This window comes from Schistocerca piceifrons, chromosome 2 (genome assembly GCF_021461385.2).
Source record: "Schistocerca piceifrons isolate TAMUIC-IGC-003096 chromosome 2, iqSchPice1.1, whole genome shotgun sequence".
NCBI classification, from domain to species: domain Eukaryota; kingdom Metazoa; phylum Arthropoda; class Insecta; order Orthoptera; family Acrididae; genus Schistocerca; species Schistocerca piceifrons.
The window spans coordinates 472,555,343-472,576,561 of record NC_060139.1 but is presented as its reverse complement, the minus strand read 5'-3'; the positions used below and the strand labels follow the sequence as shown (position 1 = coordinate 472,576,561).

Genomic DNA, 21,219 nt, shown 5'->3' with positions numbered 1-21,219 from the left:
ACCCTCTGTCTAATCAAATGCAATGTGAAAGAATGATGAGAGTTCTATGTCTCATCCCTAGGGACGTATACATCTTCATCTCAGGTGTGCACCAAACTCTGTAGTGTAGTGGGCCTCCAGTAGTCAACAACTATGCCAGGTCGTGTCCTACAAGGTGGTCTTTGTACCAATTTATTGGTTCTTGCAGAACATCTCATGACCCACTTTGTGTCAGCACTGCTGTTCTCTTCCTATCTGGCTACCTTTCTACTGCAGAAGCAACAAGTTGAAGACGTCCCCTTATGTTTCACTCCCCACCAAGATGAATCCTATAATGAACCCTTCACTGACTGGGAACTACCTCAGGCTCGTGCCTCATCCCATGACATTACCCCAGGCCCTGATTCAATTCACAATCAGATTATCCGGCACCAGAATATTCCGCAAAGGCGACACCTCCATAGGATCTTCACATGTATTTGGCTCAAAGTTGCCTTCTCCTCACAATGTTTAGATAGCATATGTTTCCCAATCCTTAAGTGAGGTAAGAACTCAATGTCCCTTGACAGTTACCAGCTGATTAGCCTGGCCTACATACTCTGTAAGCTGCTTGAAAGAATGGTTGCTTGCAGAGTATGTTGGGTTCTCAAATCTTATGGCCTTTTGTCCCTCTTATCAGTGTGGTTTCTTGGCTGGACAAGTGACAACGAACCATCTGCTTAGGTTAAAAGCAGCATATGAGGGAAACATTCCACGTGGGAAAAATTATATATAAAAACAAAGATGAGGTGACTTTTACCCTCCATGACTAGGGCTTTCAGGGTCGCCTGCAGATTTTAATTCGTCAGTTTTTCTCCCACCAGTTGTTATGGATTAGAGTTGGCATTTGACTTTGCTGCCCATGAGTCCAAGAGAATGACATCACATAGGGTTCTGTATTGAATGTCACTTCCTCATCACAATACATGGCCTAGTGACCTGTGGTAGATTGCTGGCCACCTTTGCATCGTATGTTGACAATTTTTGCCTTTGGTACTGCTCCCCCTTGGTAGCCTCTGCTGAATGCCTGCTCCAAGTTGCCATTGTGCGGGCCTCTGTACAGCTCTTTCCTCTAGTTTTCAGTTCTCTAGTACAAAAATGTAGGTCATGCATTTTTTTCCCATGAACCACAGTCTGCCCTGACACAAAGCTCTACTTAGATACCCAGCACCTGGACATTATAGCACAGTCCCATTTCTTGGGCCTCCTTTTTATTAAAAAACTGACTTGGCTGCCCTGTATTCGTCACTTGAAGGCTAGCTGCATTCAGAAGCAAAACACTCTCTGCTTTCTTGGCCACACATCTTGGGGTGTGGATCATGCTACTCTTATCACTATTTACTGGGTCCTTGTTTTATCCTGACTGGATTATGGTTGCCAGGTTTGACTTTGTGGCCCCATCAGCTTTGAAACTGTTATACCCAGTCCACCATCTGGCAAGCGTCTGTCTGCTGGTGTCTTTTGGACTAGTCCTACATACAGTCTTCTTGCCAAAGCAGGGGATCTTCCCTTTCAGGTTGAACACTACCAGCTCTTGGTCTCCTATGCAATAATTCCCTGATGATTCCTTGTGTTGCATTCTCTTTGCACGTGAAGGAGGTCGTTGTCCTGATACCTGCCCTTGGTTTGGAGTACCAGTTGGAAAACTCCACGCTTCCCTCTACCAAGAGCTCTAGCTCTTCTCCCTGGGCTCTGCTTCACATATTCTCTAAAGCATTGCCTCTTGGATGGTGCCCAGGCCATGGATTAGGACTGATCTCTTCCAAGGGGCTAAAGTCTATCGTGTCCATGTTCTTTCGGTGTTTGTTACATACAGTTCCAGATAGCTACCATTTTTACACAATGGTTCTAAAACTGAATCAGACAGGATATGCTTATATATCTCATGTTGGTATGGAATGCCATTCACTGCCAGGAACAAGTAGTGTGCTTACAGCAGAGCCTACAGTCATTAGCAGAGCCCTCCATTTTAATAATCGGGGCTCCCTTGAGCATGTTTTAATAAATACAGACTCAGTGACCAGCATCGAAACTATTGATTGGTGCTATTCTTGCCACCCTTTGAGCTCTGATATTCATGACCTTCTCACTGATGTTCATCATGCTGCTTGCACAGTTCTGTCTCTGTGGGTCCCAACTTGGGGGTATCCCGGGGAGAGAATTGGCCAAGTGTAGGGCTAGAGGAGAACTTACTTGCTCCCTGTTTACATTGCTGATCCAAGATGCAGATTTGCAGGTGCAAATGGGCTCTGCTCGCTTGGAAATGGAATGATATCTGGTGGGCTCCTGCCCCATCTAATAAACTCAGCACAATCAAGGAGGCTGCTGCAGCATGGTCTTCTTCCTCTGCTTCTCCCAGAAGGAATCCAAAGTCCTATGTTGTTTCCACATTGCTCATACCAAGTTAACCCACAGTTTTATTTTGTGTAACCAGCCACGCCCACATTTTGGCTGTGGAGCCTTTACAGGCAGTAGCTTGTATCTTGGTAGAATGCCCCCTCCTTTTGACTCTCCATGCTAAATATGGACTTCTTGACTCATTGGCTCTAACATTGCCAGATGATTCACATATGGCTGACATGGTTCTGTTTTCTCAGTGAAAGTGGTTCTTATTTTCTGTTCTAAAGTTTTAATCTACCTCTGGAGCAGAGGCAGAGTGATTGGGGATGAGGAATCTCCCACTGTGTGTTAGGTCTCGGGGGTTCTCCAACCCTTTTCCATGGCCAGGCTACTCTTTCATCCCTCTTTTACTCTATTTTAATCACTTTTAGGTTTTATTTGCTTCCTTTCTGCAACACCCTATTTTCTATTCTAGGTGCCGCATTCTGTTGAATAGTGGGTGCTCTGGCTTGACTGTAATGGATCACGGGTGGGACAGATGTTTCCTGTAGCATACAGAGCCCCAGGGATGCCCACTTAATGATTTCTATATTTCCTTCATCTTGCTTTTATTATTGTCCATTAAATTTTTAGCCTTCTCTCTTTTACTGTTAAGCCTCCCAACTGGATCAGCGAACATTCTTGGTGAATGTCTCTACTTTTGGACACACCTCTCTTGGATCTAGAGACTGAAGACCTTGTTGTTTGGTCCCTTACCCTTTGAGCCCCACCTCCACCCCACCATAAAAAAAAGAATCAACCAACCAACCAGTGTGCCTATGTTCAAACTTCATGGTTTTCTTCTTGTAGGTAACGTATTTTTCCATATGATAAATAGATTGAGGAGGAAGATAGTATGTGGACACTACAAAAAATATCCCTTGTGTTTGAAACGTAGCAATGTGGAGTATCTTCATTTGCTCTGGTATTGCTCCATCTTAGGGAAGACACTGACTGAAATCACATCTGACCATGCAGATTTAGGTTTTTCCATGATTTCCCAAAAGAGTTTATAATAAATGGTGGGATGGTGTCTTTAAAAGGGAAATGGCTAATATTCTTCCTCTCAACCAAGTTTGTGCTTCACCTCAAGTGACCTCATCATTAGGACATTAATCTTGCTTTCGTCATTCTCTCTGGTATCACTCCTACAGTAAATAAATACTATTTTTTTTTCTTTTCCTAAGCTGCAACATAGTTGCATTTTACTTTAGATCAGTGGCTTGGTAAACTGGCTATGTTTCCTAAATTTGTATTATTCAGACAGTAATTGTTTATCTGATAGCTATTGTATAGTTAGTTTTATAAATGAATTTTTAGTTTACAGAAGAACTTTGTCTAAAAATTCGTAGTGCCTTATGATCTAAAAATTTTGAGTCCCATAGTAAATGTTTTCCAAAACCATGACTAATACTGATTTAAAGTAAGTTTTCTGTATAACAAATGTGTGTTTGGGCATATTAAATATGCAATAATTTTAAGTTATTTCACTTTAAAGACTCCCTTGTTTGTATAAAACCCTAATAATGAAACTGCTTAAATTTTGCTAAAAATAGTAAGACCTTCTTAATTAAAGTTTAAAAACGCTTTTCAAACACTGAGAGAGTAATGAAAAAGTACAGGGTGATTCAAAAAGAATACCACAACTTTAGGAATTTAAAACTCTGCAACGACAAAAGGCAGAGCTAAGCACTATCTGTCGGCGAATTAAGGGAGCTATAAAGTTTCATTTAGTTGTACATTTGTTCGCCATTTCAGCCAATAAAGTTTTTGCTCCCTTTTTCTTCGAAGGTGCTACTGTAACTGGACTACAGTACCTGGAGATGTTAGAGAATTGGCTGTTCCCTCAGCTCGAAGAAGAAGCACAACAATTTATATTTCAGCAGGATGGAGCGCCACCACATTGGCACTTATCTGTCCGTAACTACCTGAATGTCAACTACCAGAGGCGATGGATCGGCCGCCAGGCAGCCCGTGACAGAGCACGTCATCACTGGCCTCCAAGAAGCCCTGATCTTACCCCCTGCGATTTTTTCTTATGGGGGTATGTTAAGGATATGGTGTTTCGGCCACCTCTCCCAGCCACCATTGATGATTTGAAACGAGAAATAACAGCAGCTATCCAAACTGTTACGTCTGATATGCTACGGAGAGTGTGGAAAGAGTTGGAGTATCGGGTTGATATTGCTCGTGTGTCTGGAGGGGTCCATATTGAACATCTCTGAACTTGTTTTTGAGTGAAAAAAAACCTTTTTAAATACTCTTTGTAATGATGTATAACAGAAGGTTATATTATGTTTCTTTCATTAAATACACATTTTTAAAGTTGTGGTATTCTTTTTGAATCACCCTGTATGTCAGTTAGATTATGTTATCAACTAAAATGAGGTAGATTAGCACAAATCCTGTGAAGGAATTCTATTTAGGTAATATTTGGAAGAATGGTGTAAATATTATCCCATTTTTATGTATAGGAATGGGTAGATTGCTACTCACCTTATATAGGAGGTGTTGCATCAGTCAGCCATAACAAAAAGGGTACTGATTATAATTAGCTATCAGACATAGTCCTTCATCAGATTAGAAAACTCCTGCACATTAACACAAAACGCACAACTCTCACACACATGGCCACTGTCATCTCCTCGTGCTAAGGCTGAACCGTGACTGTCTCTGAGGTAAGCAACAATCCTTGTTGGTGGTGGATATTAGGGGTATAAAGACATAAAGACATGTTGAGGGACGGAAGCAAAGTGCCGGGGATGGGAGCAGTGAAGAGGTGGGGAAATATGCTAGTGCTGCTTGTGGAAGCATACAGCTACATGGTGGGGACAGGATAGGGCTGCTAGGTCCAGCATACGGAGGCTGTGCTGGTAGCAGGTAAAGGGGAAAGGGAAGAAGAGAGAAGTAGAGAATTGGAAAGGACTACGGGAATGTGTTGGTGGCATAGAAGGCATTTGTAATTCTGAAGTGCGAGCAGGGAAGGGGATAGGCAGGTGGAGTTTAGAACTAGTGGAGGTTGAGGCCAGCAAGGTTATGGGAACAAAGGATATGTTGCAGGGAGTGTTCCCAACTGCACAGTTCAGAAAAGCTGGTGTTGCTGCAAAAAATACAGGCTCAAACTTTGCCTCACAGCCCACTACTGCGTGGTTCTTCGCACCAGTACCACCTTTACTGAATTTTGCAGATGGAAACTTCTGTTGCAACATATCCTTTGTTCTCCTAACCCTTGTGGGCTCATTCTCTGCTAACTACTGTACCGCCCCTGCTTATACCTTTCCCTGCTCCCACTCCAGTAGTACACATACCTTCTATTCAGCCAGTACATCTATACAGCACCTTCCAATTCTGTACATCCCACTTTTCCCCCTCCTCCCAAGTACAGTGTCCTGATTGTGTCCTTAGCAGCCATATCTTGTCCCCACCGTATCTCTGCATGCAATTACATGCAGCACTAGCATCTTCCCACACCCCTAACAAACTCCCCCCCCCCCCCAATTTCCTGTCTCATATCTATTCTTACCCCCAACTACCCACCCAAGCAAAGATTGCTGTTTACCCCAAACGCAGTTGCAGTCGGGCCTTAGTGCCCAGATACAGTAGTGTTCATGTATGTTTGAGTTGTGCTTGGGTGGATGTGTGGGGTTTCCTACATGTGATGGAGGATGTGGTCCAACAGCTAATTATGTAGCAATCTTTTTTAAATTGTGCCTGTGTGTGACTCAAGGCCTCCTCTATGTGATGAGCAGCAATCTACCATTTCCACTTCGTTGTTACTTCACTCTGGATTTTCCACTTTTTGAAACAGTGGTATGAGGCAGTAGAGTTGAATGTGGATGTTGTTAGAGCCGTGCAGCCCAGTCAACAAAGGAACATTAGGGGAAAAAATTCGTGTAGTTACAAATTATTGTACCGTGGTAGGGGGAAGTGTAATTAATAACACATTAAAATCCTAAGGATGCAGGGTTTCAAGGTCACTTTTTTGGTTTCTCTTGACTGTCTCCAAAACTGTGGCTTCTAGTGAAAATATTTCCCATTTCAAAATATAAACTAGATAAAATTACGTAATAAAAAAAGGTTCTAATCCTTTTCTTCTGTAGAACTAGTAGTTTCAATATTGCATGGGATCGGGAAGTCGCAGATTACTAAAAATAGTGTTGCAATGGTATAAAATTAATGTATTTTCTTTAATAATGTGGGTTAAGAATAAATGTTCATACCACATGTACATGCAGTAGAACTGTATTGAGGGATAAAATGTGTTCTGGGGGTGTAACAGAGTGTTGGGGATGGGAGCCTGGAGGGAAGCATCTTTAGGAAGGTAGTTCACCAGATTGTGACCATGGAGTTCCCTCCTGCCAAGGTCTGCAAAATTAAGATCAAGCAGATGATTTCCCATTCTCTCTACTGTACTGCAACACAAAAAGCAACTACAGGATGTTTCACAAAATTAAACTGTCCCTTATGCAGCTTACCTTATGTATCACTGGTGATGCAGTCTGCAGACATGCAGTGCATTAACACAGTGCGGAATGATTCATAAATCAAGCTGCAGAAGGGTTGTATAACTTCATGAAACATCCTGTAGTTGCTTTCGGTGGCATAGTGGTGTAGAGAGAATGACCACAACCCAGCAGCCTATCTTCCCTCAAGCTTATAACCTGCAATCTCACCTTTCCACCCTTTTATACCCCAAGAACACAATTTATTTCTTAATATGGTTTGATTGCACTTAGATGTGGTACACACTTTTAACACTTGCTATTAACAAACTACATTTAACAATAAATGTTAATTTTATATCATTAAAACACTATTTTCAATTACATGTGGCTTTTCCAACTTTTCTTATGTGGAAACAATTAGTCTTTGAGAAAAAATGAATAGCACCTTTTTTGTAGAAATTGTAATGTTAACTTTTTTACTGAGAAACATTTTTTTCTAGAAGCTACAGTTTTTGGGATATACAAGAAAAATGTAAAAATGTGACCTGTACATGCCCATCTAACCCCATGCTCAAGCCTCACCAGTTTGGATATTTGAGTGTGTGCTGAAAAGTAATGCCTCTAAATTTATGTTAAAACTCATAAACCTTTTTACATAAAACAAATGGTGTTAACTTTCTACACTTTTATTCTTCATGTCTACATATTTATTTCTCATGATAGTTACCCGGTAACAAAAACATTTCTCCCAATGAGAGATACTGTCACTGTAGAATGTTTGACTTCATTGATGCAGCCAAAACTTCACCTCTGCTTGTACTGCTTCATCAATGTCAAGGTGAGGCCCTTGAAAATATTGGAAAAATCAGATGTGACCAAGTTGTGATTGTATGGAGGCAGATCGATGACAGTGAACCACAGGCGTCAGATTGTTGCAGATGTCACAGCACTAGTGTGTGTTGTCTGGTATTGACATGCAGAAGGAGAGTATGCTCCATGTGTGGCTGAACTGTTCCAATTCGAAACATGACCACTGTGAATATTTATAGGCTGGAGCATGACATTGTTTAGTGAAGGCAAACTATGCGATATTGCAGAAGAATATTCTTAATATTTTTATTGTTTAACCGTCTGTAGGTTATAAATGATCAAAAATAAGAATCACTCGAGGTTGACTGTGTAAATCAGCAAAATTGCAACTGTTATTAGACACTAAATCTGTACACTGTATTAACAATAAACTGTCATTACACTTATTAATTATGCTTACATATCTCAGTTCAGCAGGAAATCTGCTGTCTTGAAAGAACTACCACTTCCTCAGTTATATAGCCATGAGATATGCTGTGTAGAAGGTGGAGTAGTGGTTAACATCACTGGCTGCTGTGCTGCAGGTTGTCAGTTCAAATCAAATGACCAGCAGACATTTGCCCTTTCTAGAAGTTAATCAATTTTTTTTTCTCCTCCATATTCTGGAGTATTTAGTGTTTGTGTAAATAGCAGCATACTCTAACCATGAGGAAGTTCTGTTCTGGCTGTATGTTGGTACCCGTAATAAGTGCTTTTAGTTCCTAATGTTTTACTTCGTTGATGACCCTGCTTTCAGATTGGACTTGATTGTGGTTGCAACATGGCCACATGAAATGGCAGCTGCATATCTTGTACTGCTAACTCATGACCAATTGATATAACACTTAACATTTGATTATGGACTACCAATGACTGAATTCTTCACGATGTCATTCACTCTTAACAGAGATCTATGTATGGTTCAAAAATTAATGACTTTCAAAACCTTTCTCTTTTAGGGTTGGTCAGCAAAGTGTTTCCTACTGATCAGTTGCTACCTGAAGCCATTAAGTTAGCAGAGAAAATATCATCTCACTCACCATTGATAGTGGCTCTGTGCAAAGAGGCTGTCAACAGAGGTACAGTAAATAAATAGTTCTTTGAGTTCTACTAGTTATCTGTTTACGTTTAGTGGAAAATCACCGCCAGAGTCGTCACTTTTGTACAGCAATGATGCAAATGCAATGCAACATTTAATTTTTCACGACTACATTAGAATTATTGCCTTAAATATAATGCAGGAGTGATCACCTCCGTATTCCTCACTTAGACCAAGGAGAGACAAAAATTTTCAGCAAATAAAATATACTCTTATTAACTATAGATACCATCCATGAACCATGGACCTTGCAGAGTTGGGGTAGCTTGCATCAATGCTACATTTTACATACAGTTTAGGGAAATGGAAGTTTTTAATTGCGGCCTTAAGATAGGTAGTAGGAAAAGGGAGATAAGGAAAAAATGGTAGCACATGGACTATGGAAAAGGAATGAAGGGGGAAGTTGCCTTGTATAATTTTGCTCAGAGCACAATTTAACCATGTTAAACACTTAGTTTAACTCTTTCATAGGCAGATGAAGTATACTTATCACCAGTTATATTTCTTTACTATATGCTTAGACATATGTTGTACCATATTGTATGCTCTTGGCATTTAGTGGCAGTTTGCTGCACCAGCTGTAGTTTGTTGCAAAATATAGCTTTTAATTGCCATGAAATATTTTTTTCCCACCTTTCAGGGGCCATGGGAAGTATACATACCAACAAATAACTTTCATTTAAGGCCAGTTAGAAGTATGCTTGGCACAGAAGTAGTTTTTCTTTCAGATGTAGGAAGATACTTATCAATTTTTTGGTATTTCTTTTTGTGGATTGTGGGAAGCATACTTAGCACTGACTTAATTGCTTTACTACACTCATAGAAATATGTCTTACCACCTCTGTATGTGCCTGTCATATTGTGTTAGTATGCTGTACCAGTAGTATTAAAACTGTTACAACAGCCAGTTTTTATTTGTCATGAGATTGCTACTGTGAAGTTGGAAAACATTGCTTCATTTACAGTGACTTGATGTGCATCAGTACACTGGCAGAATGACTAGAAATTGCCAGATTGTCAAATCCTGCGTACAGGGAGCCAGCTTCTATGGATGTTAAGCATCACCAAGGGAATTGCAAAGCTTTTGTAATGACAATCCCTAAAAGCTCACAAAAGGACAGTGGGAAAAATGCCTACCACCGTAGTTTTGGTCCTAAATTACAAACATAAAATTATCAAAAAACTGAATATAGGCAGCAGAGGAAGAAGTCCTTGGATAAAGCAGGAGAATTGAAATTAATGGAAGCAGAAGTACAAAAATGCTTCAATGAAGTAGACAAAAGGGAATACAAATGTCTAAAAAATGAGTCTAGCCCAGGCAGGCAGAGACAGCAGTTTGTGTGTGTGTGTGTGTGTGTGTGTGTGTGTGTGTGTGTGTGTGTGTGTGTGTGTGTGCACGAGAGAGAGAGAGAGAGAGAGAGAGAGAGAGAGAGAGAGGGGGGGGGGGGGGGGGGAGCGGCAAAAGCTTACGTGTTTAGTAGTCTTTTTGTTGTGCCTGTCTGCGACTCAACCATTCTGCTATATACTGAGAAGCAATCTATCCTTTTCATAATACTGCCTAAAAAAAAAAATAGGGTAACAAAGTGCAAACAGGTTAAGTATGAATGGCTAGAGGACAGATGCAAGGCAGTAGAATCGTGCACAATCATTTCATTGTACTGTGTGTACACAGAAGATGTAAATAGCATAGTGAATTCTGTTAAGCGTAACCATTTGATAAATATGTTGGTGACACTAATGCTATGTGAAACCATGGTTGACAGCAAGGTAGAGGTATCAGAAACTTTAATTGGCATAAATTAATTTATCTGATTTAATCAGGGAGGCAAAAAAACACTTGGCTTTGCCCCCATTTCCCACAAAGAAACTGATATCTCGCTTATCCATTCTAGCAAAGGCGGCTAGTACCCTTGAGTAATCGTAGAAGACCTTTTGCTAGGTCTTTGTTAGACACAATCTCTTTAGGACTTAACAATCCAAATATTTTGTGCCTTTTGGCATCTAGTGCTTTGCATTGGAATATTGAATGTAGTGCAGTTTCATCCACCCTACCACATAGTTTGCATTTGGGGGTTTCTTTCTCTTTACTCATCATGCACAGTTGTTACCTGAAGTTTCCAAGGGCAGTTATCGGTCCTACTAGGAGTTTAATCTGCCTCCTGTTCAAGCCCAGGATTGCTGAACTTTTCTTAAAACATGATTTTGGCATCATTGTCTTTGGATTTTAGTCCAACAACATTCTTTGTGCTGCCTCGTAATCCAGCTTCATAGTTTAGATTTTACCGTTACTGTAATGTTGGTTGAGACAGGTGCCAGTACAATAAATTAAGTCATTTGCTCTGCCCTGGTCAGCCTATCAGCTTCTTCATTACCACTTATTTCTGAGTGATCAGGGTCCCACAGCATGTCTACTCTGTTGCTTTCCCTTAGCCTCAAGAGAGTTTCATGGCATTCTGCAATGATCTTTGATCTCATTCAGAGGCTGATAGATTTCAGAGTTGTTCAGCTGTCTGAATGAATGTTGGTGCTATACACCTTATAATGCCTATGCAGATTATCCTCTGTTCCCAATGTGATAGTGAATATCTCTTTAGTCAGTTCTCCTAGCCTTCAGATTGAAAACAAACTTCAACCTCCTCCAAGCATTAGGTATGACTCCTGCTGCTAACCTGACTCTAAACAAGCAGCTTAGGAGTATGATTGATATCTGTACTGCTTGTTAAGGTAGGGACGGCAGAATTCCATCTGGATCTTGTGATTTGAAACATTCCTACCACTGACTGGATTTTCTTGAAGTCAAAACATTCTGTGGCAGGTTCACAGTTCTCTCGTTGGTCATTTGTAAACCAGTACATCACTGCAACAATCTTGGTCTGTATTACCTGCAATAGTGCATTGAGGGAAGTGAGTCTTGAAGAGCACATTCAGTGTCTCATATGCTGTGCTTGTATATATTTGGCATGGGCTTCCTGATATTTTACCCATTGGCCTTTCCTACTTGCAAAGTTGAACAGAATTCTTACCTGCTTCCTTGGCAATTTAAATTATTGTTCCATCAAGGTGCATTCCTGTTTGTGCACTTCTTGGTAATTGGACTCCTAAGTCCAAGATCAAGATGACAGACATCACTTCATCTGCCATTTCCTCTAAATCTACTGGATTTGCTATTGATAACTTCAAGTTAGCATGAGTTTAGATCGTTCCTCTATCAGTGTGTATACGAACCAGGAAAACCGGGAAAAACTTGGGAATTTTTTCATCCGGGAGAAAACTGGGGAAAAAACCTGGGAATTTTTCGGAATTTCAGGAATATTTCATTGCTTCAGCTTTCAATTAAATTTTTGTAATTTTGACTGGTAAGAATTGATTCTCTAGCAAAGAATGTTACTGTATCCTGCTACTGGAGAATGATACTGCAGAAATAAAATATAAACTAGAGAAAAAAAATAAAACTTCAGTGGCAAAGGAAATGCGCCATTTACAACAACAAAACGCCGTGCATGCACAAGTGTCTGCAAACAGCAAAAATATGTCAAAGACCTTAGGGCAAAGACTTTGTAATGTTTCGTAACGATTAACTGTTTTCTATGAGCGTGACGTCATAACTGTTTACATTAGTTTCTATTTGACCAGTTGTCAGCAGGCTCATTCGCATTCGCAGTTGACTCGCATATGAGCAGTACCTTCTCCTGCTTCCTGCTACTTGAAGTGTGGCTGTTAAGTTATATCGGGAGTAAGCAGCAAGCAGCCAGATGCTAATGAGAAAATTTTTTCTTGCACGCCGTAGGTGTCAGATTTGCGCATGTGCAGAGTTCTCTGAGTTGTAGTGGGGATTGGATTAGTCTCCACCTGACCCCTGTTTGCGTTAAGTGATTTCGCTGTTTCCTCGTAGTTTACAGCTCCCACGTCAAATGAGAACAAAATAGATTTCTGCGGCTGGGACCTATCAAGTGAATTATAATACATTCACATAGTTACAGAGGCCAAAAATATTATTAGTTTCAGTTTTCTGATTTTATTTTATTTCCAAATTATTAGCAGTCAAGCATTAATCACCTTGCAGAACAATGAAGTTATTTTTGTCATTCTCCTAAAGAAATTTGGCTTTATTAACCTTTCCACTGGGGCAATCAAATTATTTGAAACGAAGTGTTTCGTTCCACAGTATTGGCAACGTATGCTGAATTTCGAGTGCATGTTTTCATCTTCTGCCAAGTATGGCATTATGCCTCAATAAAGAACCAAATATGAGGTAGTAAAGTACTGGTACTCCAAGAAAATTTACATCCCTAAAACCACACTGAAAAGTTTAATATTAGATGGGACCTACTTCGTTGTGAATCTGTAAAAAACCAATGTGCACTTAAAACCTAATTATGCATTTTAGTGTGGTTTACGAAATCCCGATGCTTTCAGAGTATCCTCTGATGTCCTGTTCCTTGTACAGCGTAATGTAAGCTCTCTTAGTGCTTTATACATTCGAACATGTGGGCATCCTACACTACTGCAGCTGCGCACATGCAATAATGCCTGTTTTCTGGCACTCCCTGGCAACTGCTCAATTGAATCTATTTCTAACAGTCTCGGGATAGTGTTGTGAATGGTGGTTCAAAAAGCGTTACTTCCAAAGTAAATTTCTTTTTACGCAAGATGAATTATGTTATGTGTGAGAAAGTGGGATGAATTTCTTGAATCACAGAGTGTTTAAAACTGAACACTTTGAGGACCAGCCACTTACAAGAATTTTGAGCCTGGAAGACCAGACATTTATGTCATTATTTTAAATTTACTGGCACATTTGTGCGATGTATCTTAAAGGGGGTATAATACATGCAAAATAGATCAATATTACATGTGAAAGCGTAGCTTTTCTTGTAGCTATATTGTGTATATTAATGTAAACTATTAACTATTCTTCTTTGTGTGTTCGCGCTACATAACAGTGATCTTGCTACTGGCTGACTATAACACGTGTCCTGCACTCTGAATATCTGCAGTCATCGGCTGGCGAGATCACGTGGCATGGGATATGACTGGTTTGCAAAAGGACATCGCAATCTCGATTTCAGCACTCCAGAAAACTAATGTGCTGTGTTTGGTGCAATTCAAATTCATGTATAAAATTCATGTATAAAATGTTAACCATTCAAAGGAGAGATAAATTTTACAATTCCGAAGGAAAAACCTACTGTCACTTGGCACGGAAAAAGTGTATTTTCGCCCGGGAAAAAGTATATTTTTTAAATAGGGTATCCAGGAAAAATCCGGAAATTTTTTTTCCTTGTCTATGTATACACCCTGTATATGAGTGTGTCTGTTTTCCTGTTATTTGTGTAATCAATGACATATTTAACACCCATTTCAAGTCCAAACTTAAGCACACATCATCAGATAAGGATGGCTCCATCGCAACTTGACTACCCATTGACTTGACTACCCATTAAGATGGACCCTAAAGTTATGTGAGTTACTTCTTTTCTTTTTCTGCTCCTGAAGGTGGGTTTCTTACCAATATTCAGCATCTCTCTAAATTGTTCTCCAGTATGTATTCAAGTGGTTGCTCACCTCTGCTGTTGGTGTCGTTGCTTCCCCCCACCAGGTTGTGGGCATTGTCATCATAGCCATCCAGCAGTTTTTTATTCAGCTGCTAGCAACTGTATACAACTCGTCACTTTCTGGGAAGGAAACGCCCTGTCCTTGTAAGAAAGGTAAGGTGAGACCAATACAAATCCTTTTTCGCTCACACATTTCATCTTGATTGTCACTAAGTCTGTGGAACATAAGTTCACCATTGGCATGAATGAAATTCCGTTTTTTGCATAAATGCATGTACTGTGTGCTTTTTAGATTTCTAGCATAAATCAGTTAATCTCCAGTTCCTCAAAGGCCTGATACATTCCCTTTATATAAACAGGGTTCCTAGACATGGACCATATCCACCTCCTGTCTTTCCAGGAGGCAACTCAAGGCTGCAATACTGAGTTGCAGGTTTATCTGCAATACTTTGTCGCCAGCTTTCCACAGCTGTTTGCTCGTGATATCCTTAACCCTGCTAATAGTATGCTGTGAGAACCCTAAGTATAATTTTAGGTCCTACTCTTGCATTTCCTTCAGAGATTTCTCACCAACTTCCACCACAAGGATTTGGCTTTCATATCCAACCTTCTGGTAAATTATCCTCTAGTCATCTGTTGAAACTTTCTGGTTCTGCACCTACACTTTCTCAGACAGTCTGGAGGAACATCCTTAAGTAGTTAGATTGATATTTTAGCAGTCTTGAAGAGCTCCTGTGCTGTCTTGATGAGCCACTTCACCTCCTCCCACAGAGGTATTTTGGGTATGGTTTCCTTCAACCAGTCTACTGTTTGTATCCCCTCACATACAAAGATTAAAGGACCTTTCTCCAAATAAACCATCCTGAATTTGAGGCCCTTACTTGCCTCTTCTCCAGTTGTTTCTCAGAGAGCCTTTACCCAAAAGCAGACACAGCGGTTCTATCTGTATAGCTTTGTTTCCCTGTTTCCTACCTCAGCTTTCTCTGGGATTAGTTATCCTGGTAGCTGGGAGTAAAGGCTCTTCTACTATTCTCTTATTCTATGTCTTGGAAGTGAGAGGGGTCTGTTTACCCCCCCTTTGGTCAGATGTAGTCTTTTCTTGGATGTCTTGAGGGCTTTTTAATTATCTCTGTCTGTTCTTTGGAAGCCATTCTTTACCTTCATTTTCTGTGGTTTTTTTTTTTTTTTTTAATTAGAAGTTTCCTCCTCTGTGCCCTAGATAAGACTTTGATCTCAATCTTCTTGAGACTGTTCCATCTCCATTCCAGTGGGGGGAACAGTTTCCATTGATTCAGCACCTCATGTTTTGGTATCTGAGGTTTCATCAAATCCCTCATTCTTTAAATTAGTTTCTGTGTTCTGCATTTTCGTCCTGCGAGAATTTGGGAATATTAGGTTGATGCCACCAAAGCCCCATGCCACTGCAAGTCTTATGACTCAGGGAGGTTGTCCAGTATCCCTGTGGCTTCATTCACAACACATTTCCCCATGTGCCATTCAGCCCCTTGGAACGGATCGTATCACAACTTGGACTGGGTGAGTGCTCTCGTTTTGCCCTACTTGTGTCTACTGACACAGAGGCCAAACTGCAAGTAACTGTGCATAATGGGAGCAGTCTGGCTGATGGGGCTGAGACTGAGACGGGGAGGGGGGGGGGGATAGGTAGGAGTGGGGGATTGTAAAATCTTGCTTGTGGGAGCATGCAGGAACATAATAGAGACAGGGTAGTGCAGCTAGGTGCAGTTAGGAAGTTACAGGTGGGGGAGGGGGAGCAGCAAAGGAGAGGAGGGGACAGAGAAGTAGAGGGTGTGGGGAGATTGGGGGGTGTGTGTGTGTGTGTGTGTGTGTGTGTGTGTGTTTTGGGGTGCATTTGTTGAATAGAAGGCTGATATATATAGTCATCAGGTGTATTTTTCTGTGATGTTTCAGTAGATATTTGAGATTTCATTTTTGCATAGTGTACATGGATTCAGTCCAAAAAAATAGTGCTCATCACGTCCTTCATGCAACGCTCAGTGTCGACAGAAAGCATAGGTTTGTTTCCCATTGCAAACGAAACAATTTTAAAAGTAGAATATTATGTGCCCATTTATTAGAATGGTCCCAGATTAGTCTACCGCAATATTAAATTTATCAGTATGTATTAATAACAACACTAAAACATTAAGAATATACAGCAATCAAACAGCAACTCGATAGCCCTAGATGCTGGGCAGTAGCAGTCAATGCAGGCCAGGCATGTGCTGTCACTACTGGTTATTCCTGGATTTTTGTCCCTGTTAATATATATCAATAAGACAAATATCACACTAATCTGGGACTGCTGTGTTGAATGTAGACATTAAATTCTGCTTTAAACATAATTTTGTTTTAAACTGAAGCTTTCCATTGACACTGGGGTCGCATGAAAGATGTGATGAGCCCTATGTGTTCGGGCTGCCTCCAGCTACACAATGCATGCAGTGCATGTCACTCTGGAACCACATTGATGTGTTTCCAATCCAGTCTATGAGAAGGGGTAGTGTGTCTTGCAGGAATTATGCATATCACTGTCCTGTTAATGTTCCCTGATAAAAATAGGGACCTACAATATGGGTACCAGTGATTCGGCACCAAACGTTGCTACCCCACTGTCACTAGTGAGCACTAATGAGCACCACTGCATGTAATAGATTCAAAATTTGTTTCCGTGCACCCTCCCTCCATAGTTCCGTCTATTAGTGCCAACTATTATTCTTGCCGAGTTCAGGTCCATTAAATTTCGTTAGGGCCTTACATCCCATTAGGGCTGGCAACATGTATGGCAAATAATTTCCAAACTCTATTATCGTTTGTATGTGTTATCACCTTGGAACCACTAATTATGACTTTAAACATTGAGTCTGATAAGCACATGCTGTATCTCCACGTGTTACTACTACTAATTATTATTATTATTATTATTATTATTATTATTATTGATGGAAATATTGAAACATCATGTCCATTATCATGCGGGAAAAAGTGTAATCTGAAAATGAACATTTCACAATTAGCAGTGTCGGGCTGAATTGTGAAGAACAAAACCTGTAATAGTGGTGACATGCGGAAGGTGGAACAGCCCACTGTAACTCAGCACATGTTTATACAATATGTGCTAGTCACCAGACAGTGACTAGTTGCTAGCAGAATAATGTGGCCATGACTAACTCCATGTACATTCATACACACATCATAGTTTCTTGTACAGCACACACAAACGATAAATATGTGGATATGGTTCTGGTCCTTGGTGCGTCCAATAAATGGGATAGTGTTGCTGTTTGTGAATATGCTCCTAGGTATCCTGGTTTATGTCATCCAGATAAAAATGTGGTTTGTTGTCTCGAGCTTTGCCTTCAGGAGACCAGTTTTCTTCTTCCACCTTCACGTGACAGAGATTGTTTATTTGGCCTCGTCATGCTCCATCTACTGTGAAAGCTATTCTGGAGGTCATACACCAGGAACCCCAGCAACATACACATAGTGTAGCAACAGAGCTGCATGACTCACATCGCATGCTCATTGACGTGCTGCACAGACATGGGCTGCACCCCTATCATAATTCTTTAACACAACAACTGGATCCTGTAGACTGCCATCTCTGGATGCAATTCTGTGAAGGGTTCCACCAACAGGAACCCACCAAAAACTTCATAAACATTGTAATATGGTCAAATGAAGCACTATTCACTTCTGAGGGTGTCTTCAGTATGCTCAATGTCCACCATTGGTGTGACATTAACCTGCCTGTTACCCATGACCGTGGATATCAAGTTAATATTGGCGTCCGTATCTGGGCCAGAATATTGGGAGGTAGTAGTTTTGGTTCCTGCTTGTTGCCAGACTGGGTGACTGCACAAAGGTGTTCCTCTCAATCTATTTGCCTGACACTTTGAAAGATGTTCCACTTCATGTTTGGCAGAGATTACGGTTCCAACATTATGGTGCATCTCTAAACTTTGGAATTAATGTGCGACGGTATTTAGACAGAACATTTCCAGGGAAATGGCATGAATGATGAGGTCCAGTTGATGGCCTCTGCATTCACCTGACCTAAATCCCATGGATTTCTTCCTGTGGGTATACTTTAAGGAGCATGTGTATTTTACTCCACCACTGTGTGGAAGAATTAATAGTGCATGTTCATGCTGCTCTTCTATCTGTGGATGCAGCAATGTCGCAAAAAGTATTGAGCTGTATGGCCCAGTGAGTCACACAGTGTTTAGTCATGCAGCGGGTCGCACTATTTCGGACCTGCAGGAGGTCACTTTGAGCATCTGCTCAAAGGATAATGTATTCTTTTGTAAAGTCATGAAGTAATTAATATTGACATTATTATTGTCACTGGTTGCTAATGTGTTACATCTGAGCAGATGCACGAAGAAGAAGAAGAAGAAGAAGAAGAAGAAGAAGAAGAACAAAACACCATCTGAACACGCCTTGAAGGCCCAAAGGTGCCGACCAGCTGCTGTGTTATCCTCAGCCCTTACACATCATCGAATGTGGATACGGAGGGACATGTGGTCAGCACACAGCTCTTGGCCATTGTCAGTTTTCATGACCGGTGCCGCTACTTCTCAGTGAAGTAGCTCCTCAATTGGTCTCACAAGGGCCAAGTGCACCCCACTTGCCCACACGACTTGACAGACCTGGGCGGTGACCCATCCAAGTGCTAGTCAAACTTGACAGTTCTTAACTTCAGTGATATGACGGGAACTGGTGTTACCACTGCAGCAAGGCCATTGGCTGAGCTGATGTACTGCATCTAGTATAAGTGACTAGCTGTTGATTGATATTGTTTTTGTAGTTACTCTGTACTATGACAGGTCATTTGTTTCAACTATCTATTTCTGACTTGTCTGACCATGGTTTTCTTATGTTCACCATTACAAAAGACTGTGCTATGTAAATGTTGGATAAGTGTGGCTTAAGAATTGGTGTATAATGAAATTAGCAAATAAAAACAAATACACCTCAACCCAGAATCAAGCTCTCGACTTTGTGCATGCTAACCCAAAATGCTATCCACTGCACCAACTGCACAGATGTAGTTACCATTCATATGATTACAGTGTTGTCGGATTTCCAATCTTTAATAGACATTTACTACCAGAAATACACACAGGACAATTTTGTGACACAAAGTTTTGTATTGCTGGTATGTGAGGAATTGTGCTGCAAAGTCAAAGTCAGTGTGTGTGAATTTTTCTTCACCCTGTGTGTGTGTGTGTGTGTGTGTGTGTGTGTGTGTGTGTGTGTGTGTGTGTGCGCGCGCGCGCGCGTGTGCGCAGTTTGATTATTTCCTATTTCACTCTTCAGTAAAAAAAACTGATTATTTCTTTAACACAACACCATAATGTTAGTTTCTTTTCAAATTAACATGCATTATAGGTTTATATACAAATGTTTATCTATTGAATACAGTCATTGAAGTTGTCTCAATAGTGTCTGGCTTCATTGACCACCTCCTGTCACTTCTAACTACACTCCTGGAAATTGAAATAATAACACCGTGAATTCATTGTCCCAGGAAGGGGAAACTTTATTGACACATTCCTGGGGTCAGATACATCACATGATCACACTGACAGAACCACAGGCACATAGACACAGGCAACAGAGCATGCACAATGTCGGCACTAGTACAGTGTATATCCACCTTTCGCAGCAATGCAGGCTGCTATTCTCCCATGGAGATGATCGTAGAGATGCTGGATGTAGTCCTGTGGAACGCCTTGCCATGCCATTTCCACCTGGCGCCTCAGTTGGACCAGCGTTCGTGCTGGACGTGCAGACCGCGTGAGATGACGCTTCATCCAGTCCCAAACATGCTCAATGGGGGACAGATCCGGACATCTTGCTGGCCAGGGTAGTTGACTTACACCTTCTAAAGCATGTTGGGTGGCACGGGATACATGCGGACGTGCATTGTCCTGTTGGAACAGCAAGTTCCCTTGCCGGTCTAGGAATGGTAGAAAGATGGGTTCGACGACGGTTTGGATGTACCGTGCACTATTCAGTGTCCCTTCGCCGATCACCAGTGGTGTACGGCCAGTATAGGAGATCGCTCCCCACACCATGATGCCGGGTGTTGGCCCTGTGTGCCTTGGTCGTATGCAGTCCCGATTGTGGCGCTCACCTGCACGGCGCCAAACACGCATACGACCATCATTGGCACCAAGGCAGAAGCGACTCTCATCGCTGAAGACGACACGTCTCCATTCGTCCCTCCATTCACGCCTGTCGCGACACCACTGGAGGCGGGCTGCACGATGTTGGGGCGTGAGCGGAAGACGGCCTAACGGTGTGCGGGACCGTAGCCCAGCTTCATGAAGACGGTTGCGAATGGTCCTCGCCGATACCCCAGGAGCAACAGTGTCCCTAATTTGCTGGGAAGTGGCGGTGCGGTCCCCTACAGCACTGCGTAGGATCCTACGGTCTTGGCGTGCATCCGTGAGTCGCTGCGGTCCCGTCCCAGGTCGACGGGCACGTGCACCTTCCACCGACCACTGGCGACAACATCGATGTACTGTGGAGACCTCACGCCCCACGTGTTGAGCAATTCGGCGGTACGTCCACCCGGCCTCCCGCATGCCCACTATACGCCCTCGCTCAAAGTCCGTCAACTGCACATACGGTTCACGTCCACGCTGTCGCGGCATGCTACCAGTGTAAAAGACTGCGATGGAGCTCCGTATGCCACGGCAAACTGGCTGACACTGACGGCGGCAGTGCACAAATGCTGCGCAGCTAGCGCCATTCGACGGCCAACACTGCGGTTCCTGATGTGTCCGCTGTGCCGTGCGTGTGATCATTGCTTGTACAGCCCTCTCGCAGTGTCCGGAGCAAGTAT

At 41.7% G+C, this 21,219-nt stretch overlaps 1 protein-coding gene across 2 annotated transcripts in view; it reads left to right on the top strand.

Moving 5' to 3' along the window:
- Positions 1 to 21,219, top strand: part of LOC124776893 (probable enoyl-CoA hydratase, mitochondrial) — an 83,732-nt gene that overhangs the window by 48,226 nt on the left and 14,287 nt on the right. For both annotated transcript variants that reach the window (XM_047252080.1, XM_047252079.1), the window contains exon 5: positions 8,651 to 8,770. In XM_047252080.1, the coding sequence (XP_047108036.1) occupies positions 8,651 to 8,770 (120 nt within the window). The remainder of the gene's footprint in view (positions 1 to 8,650; positions 8,771 to 21,219) is intronic.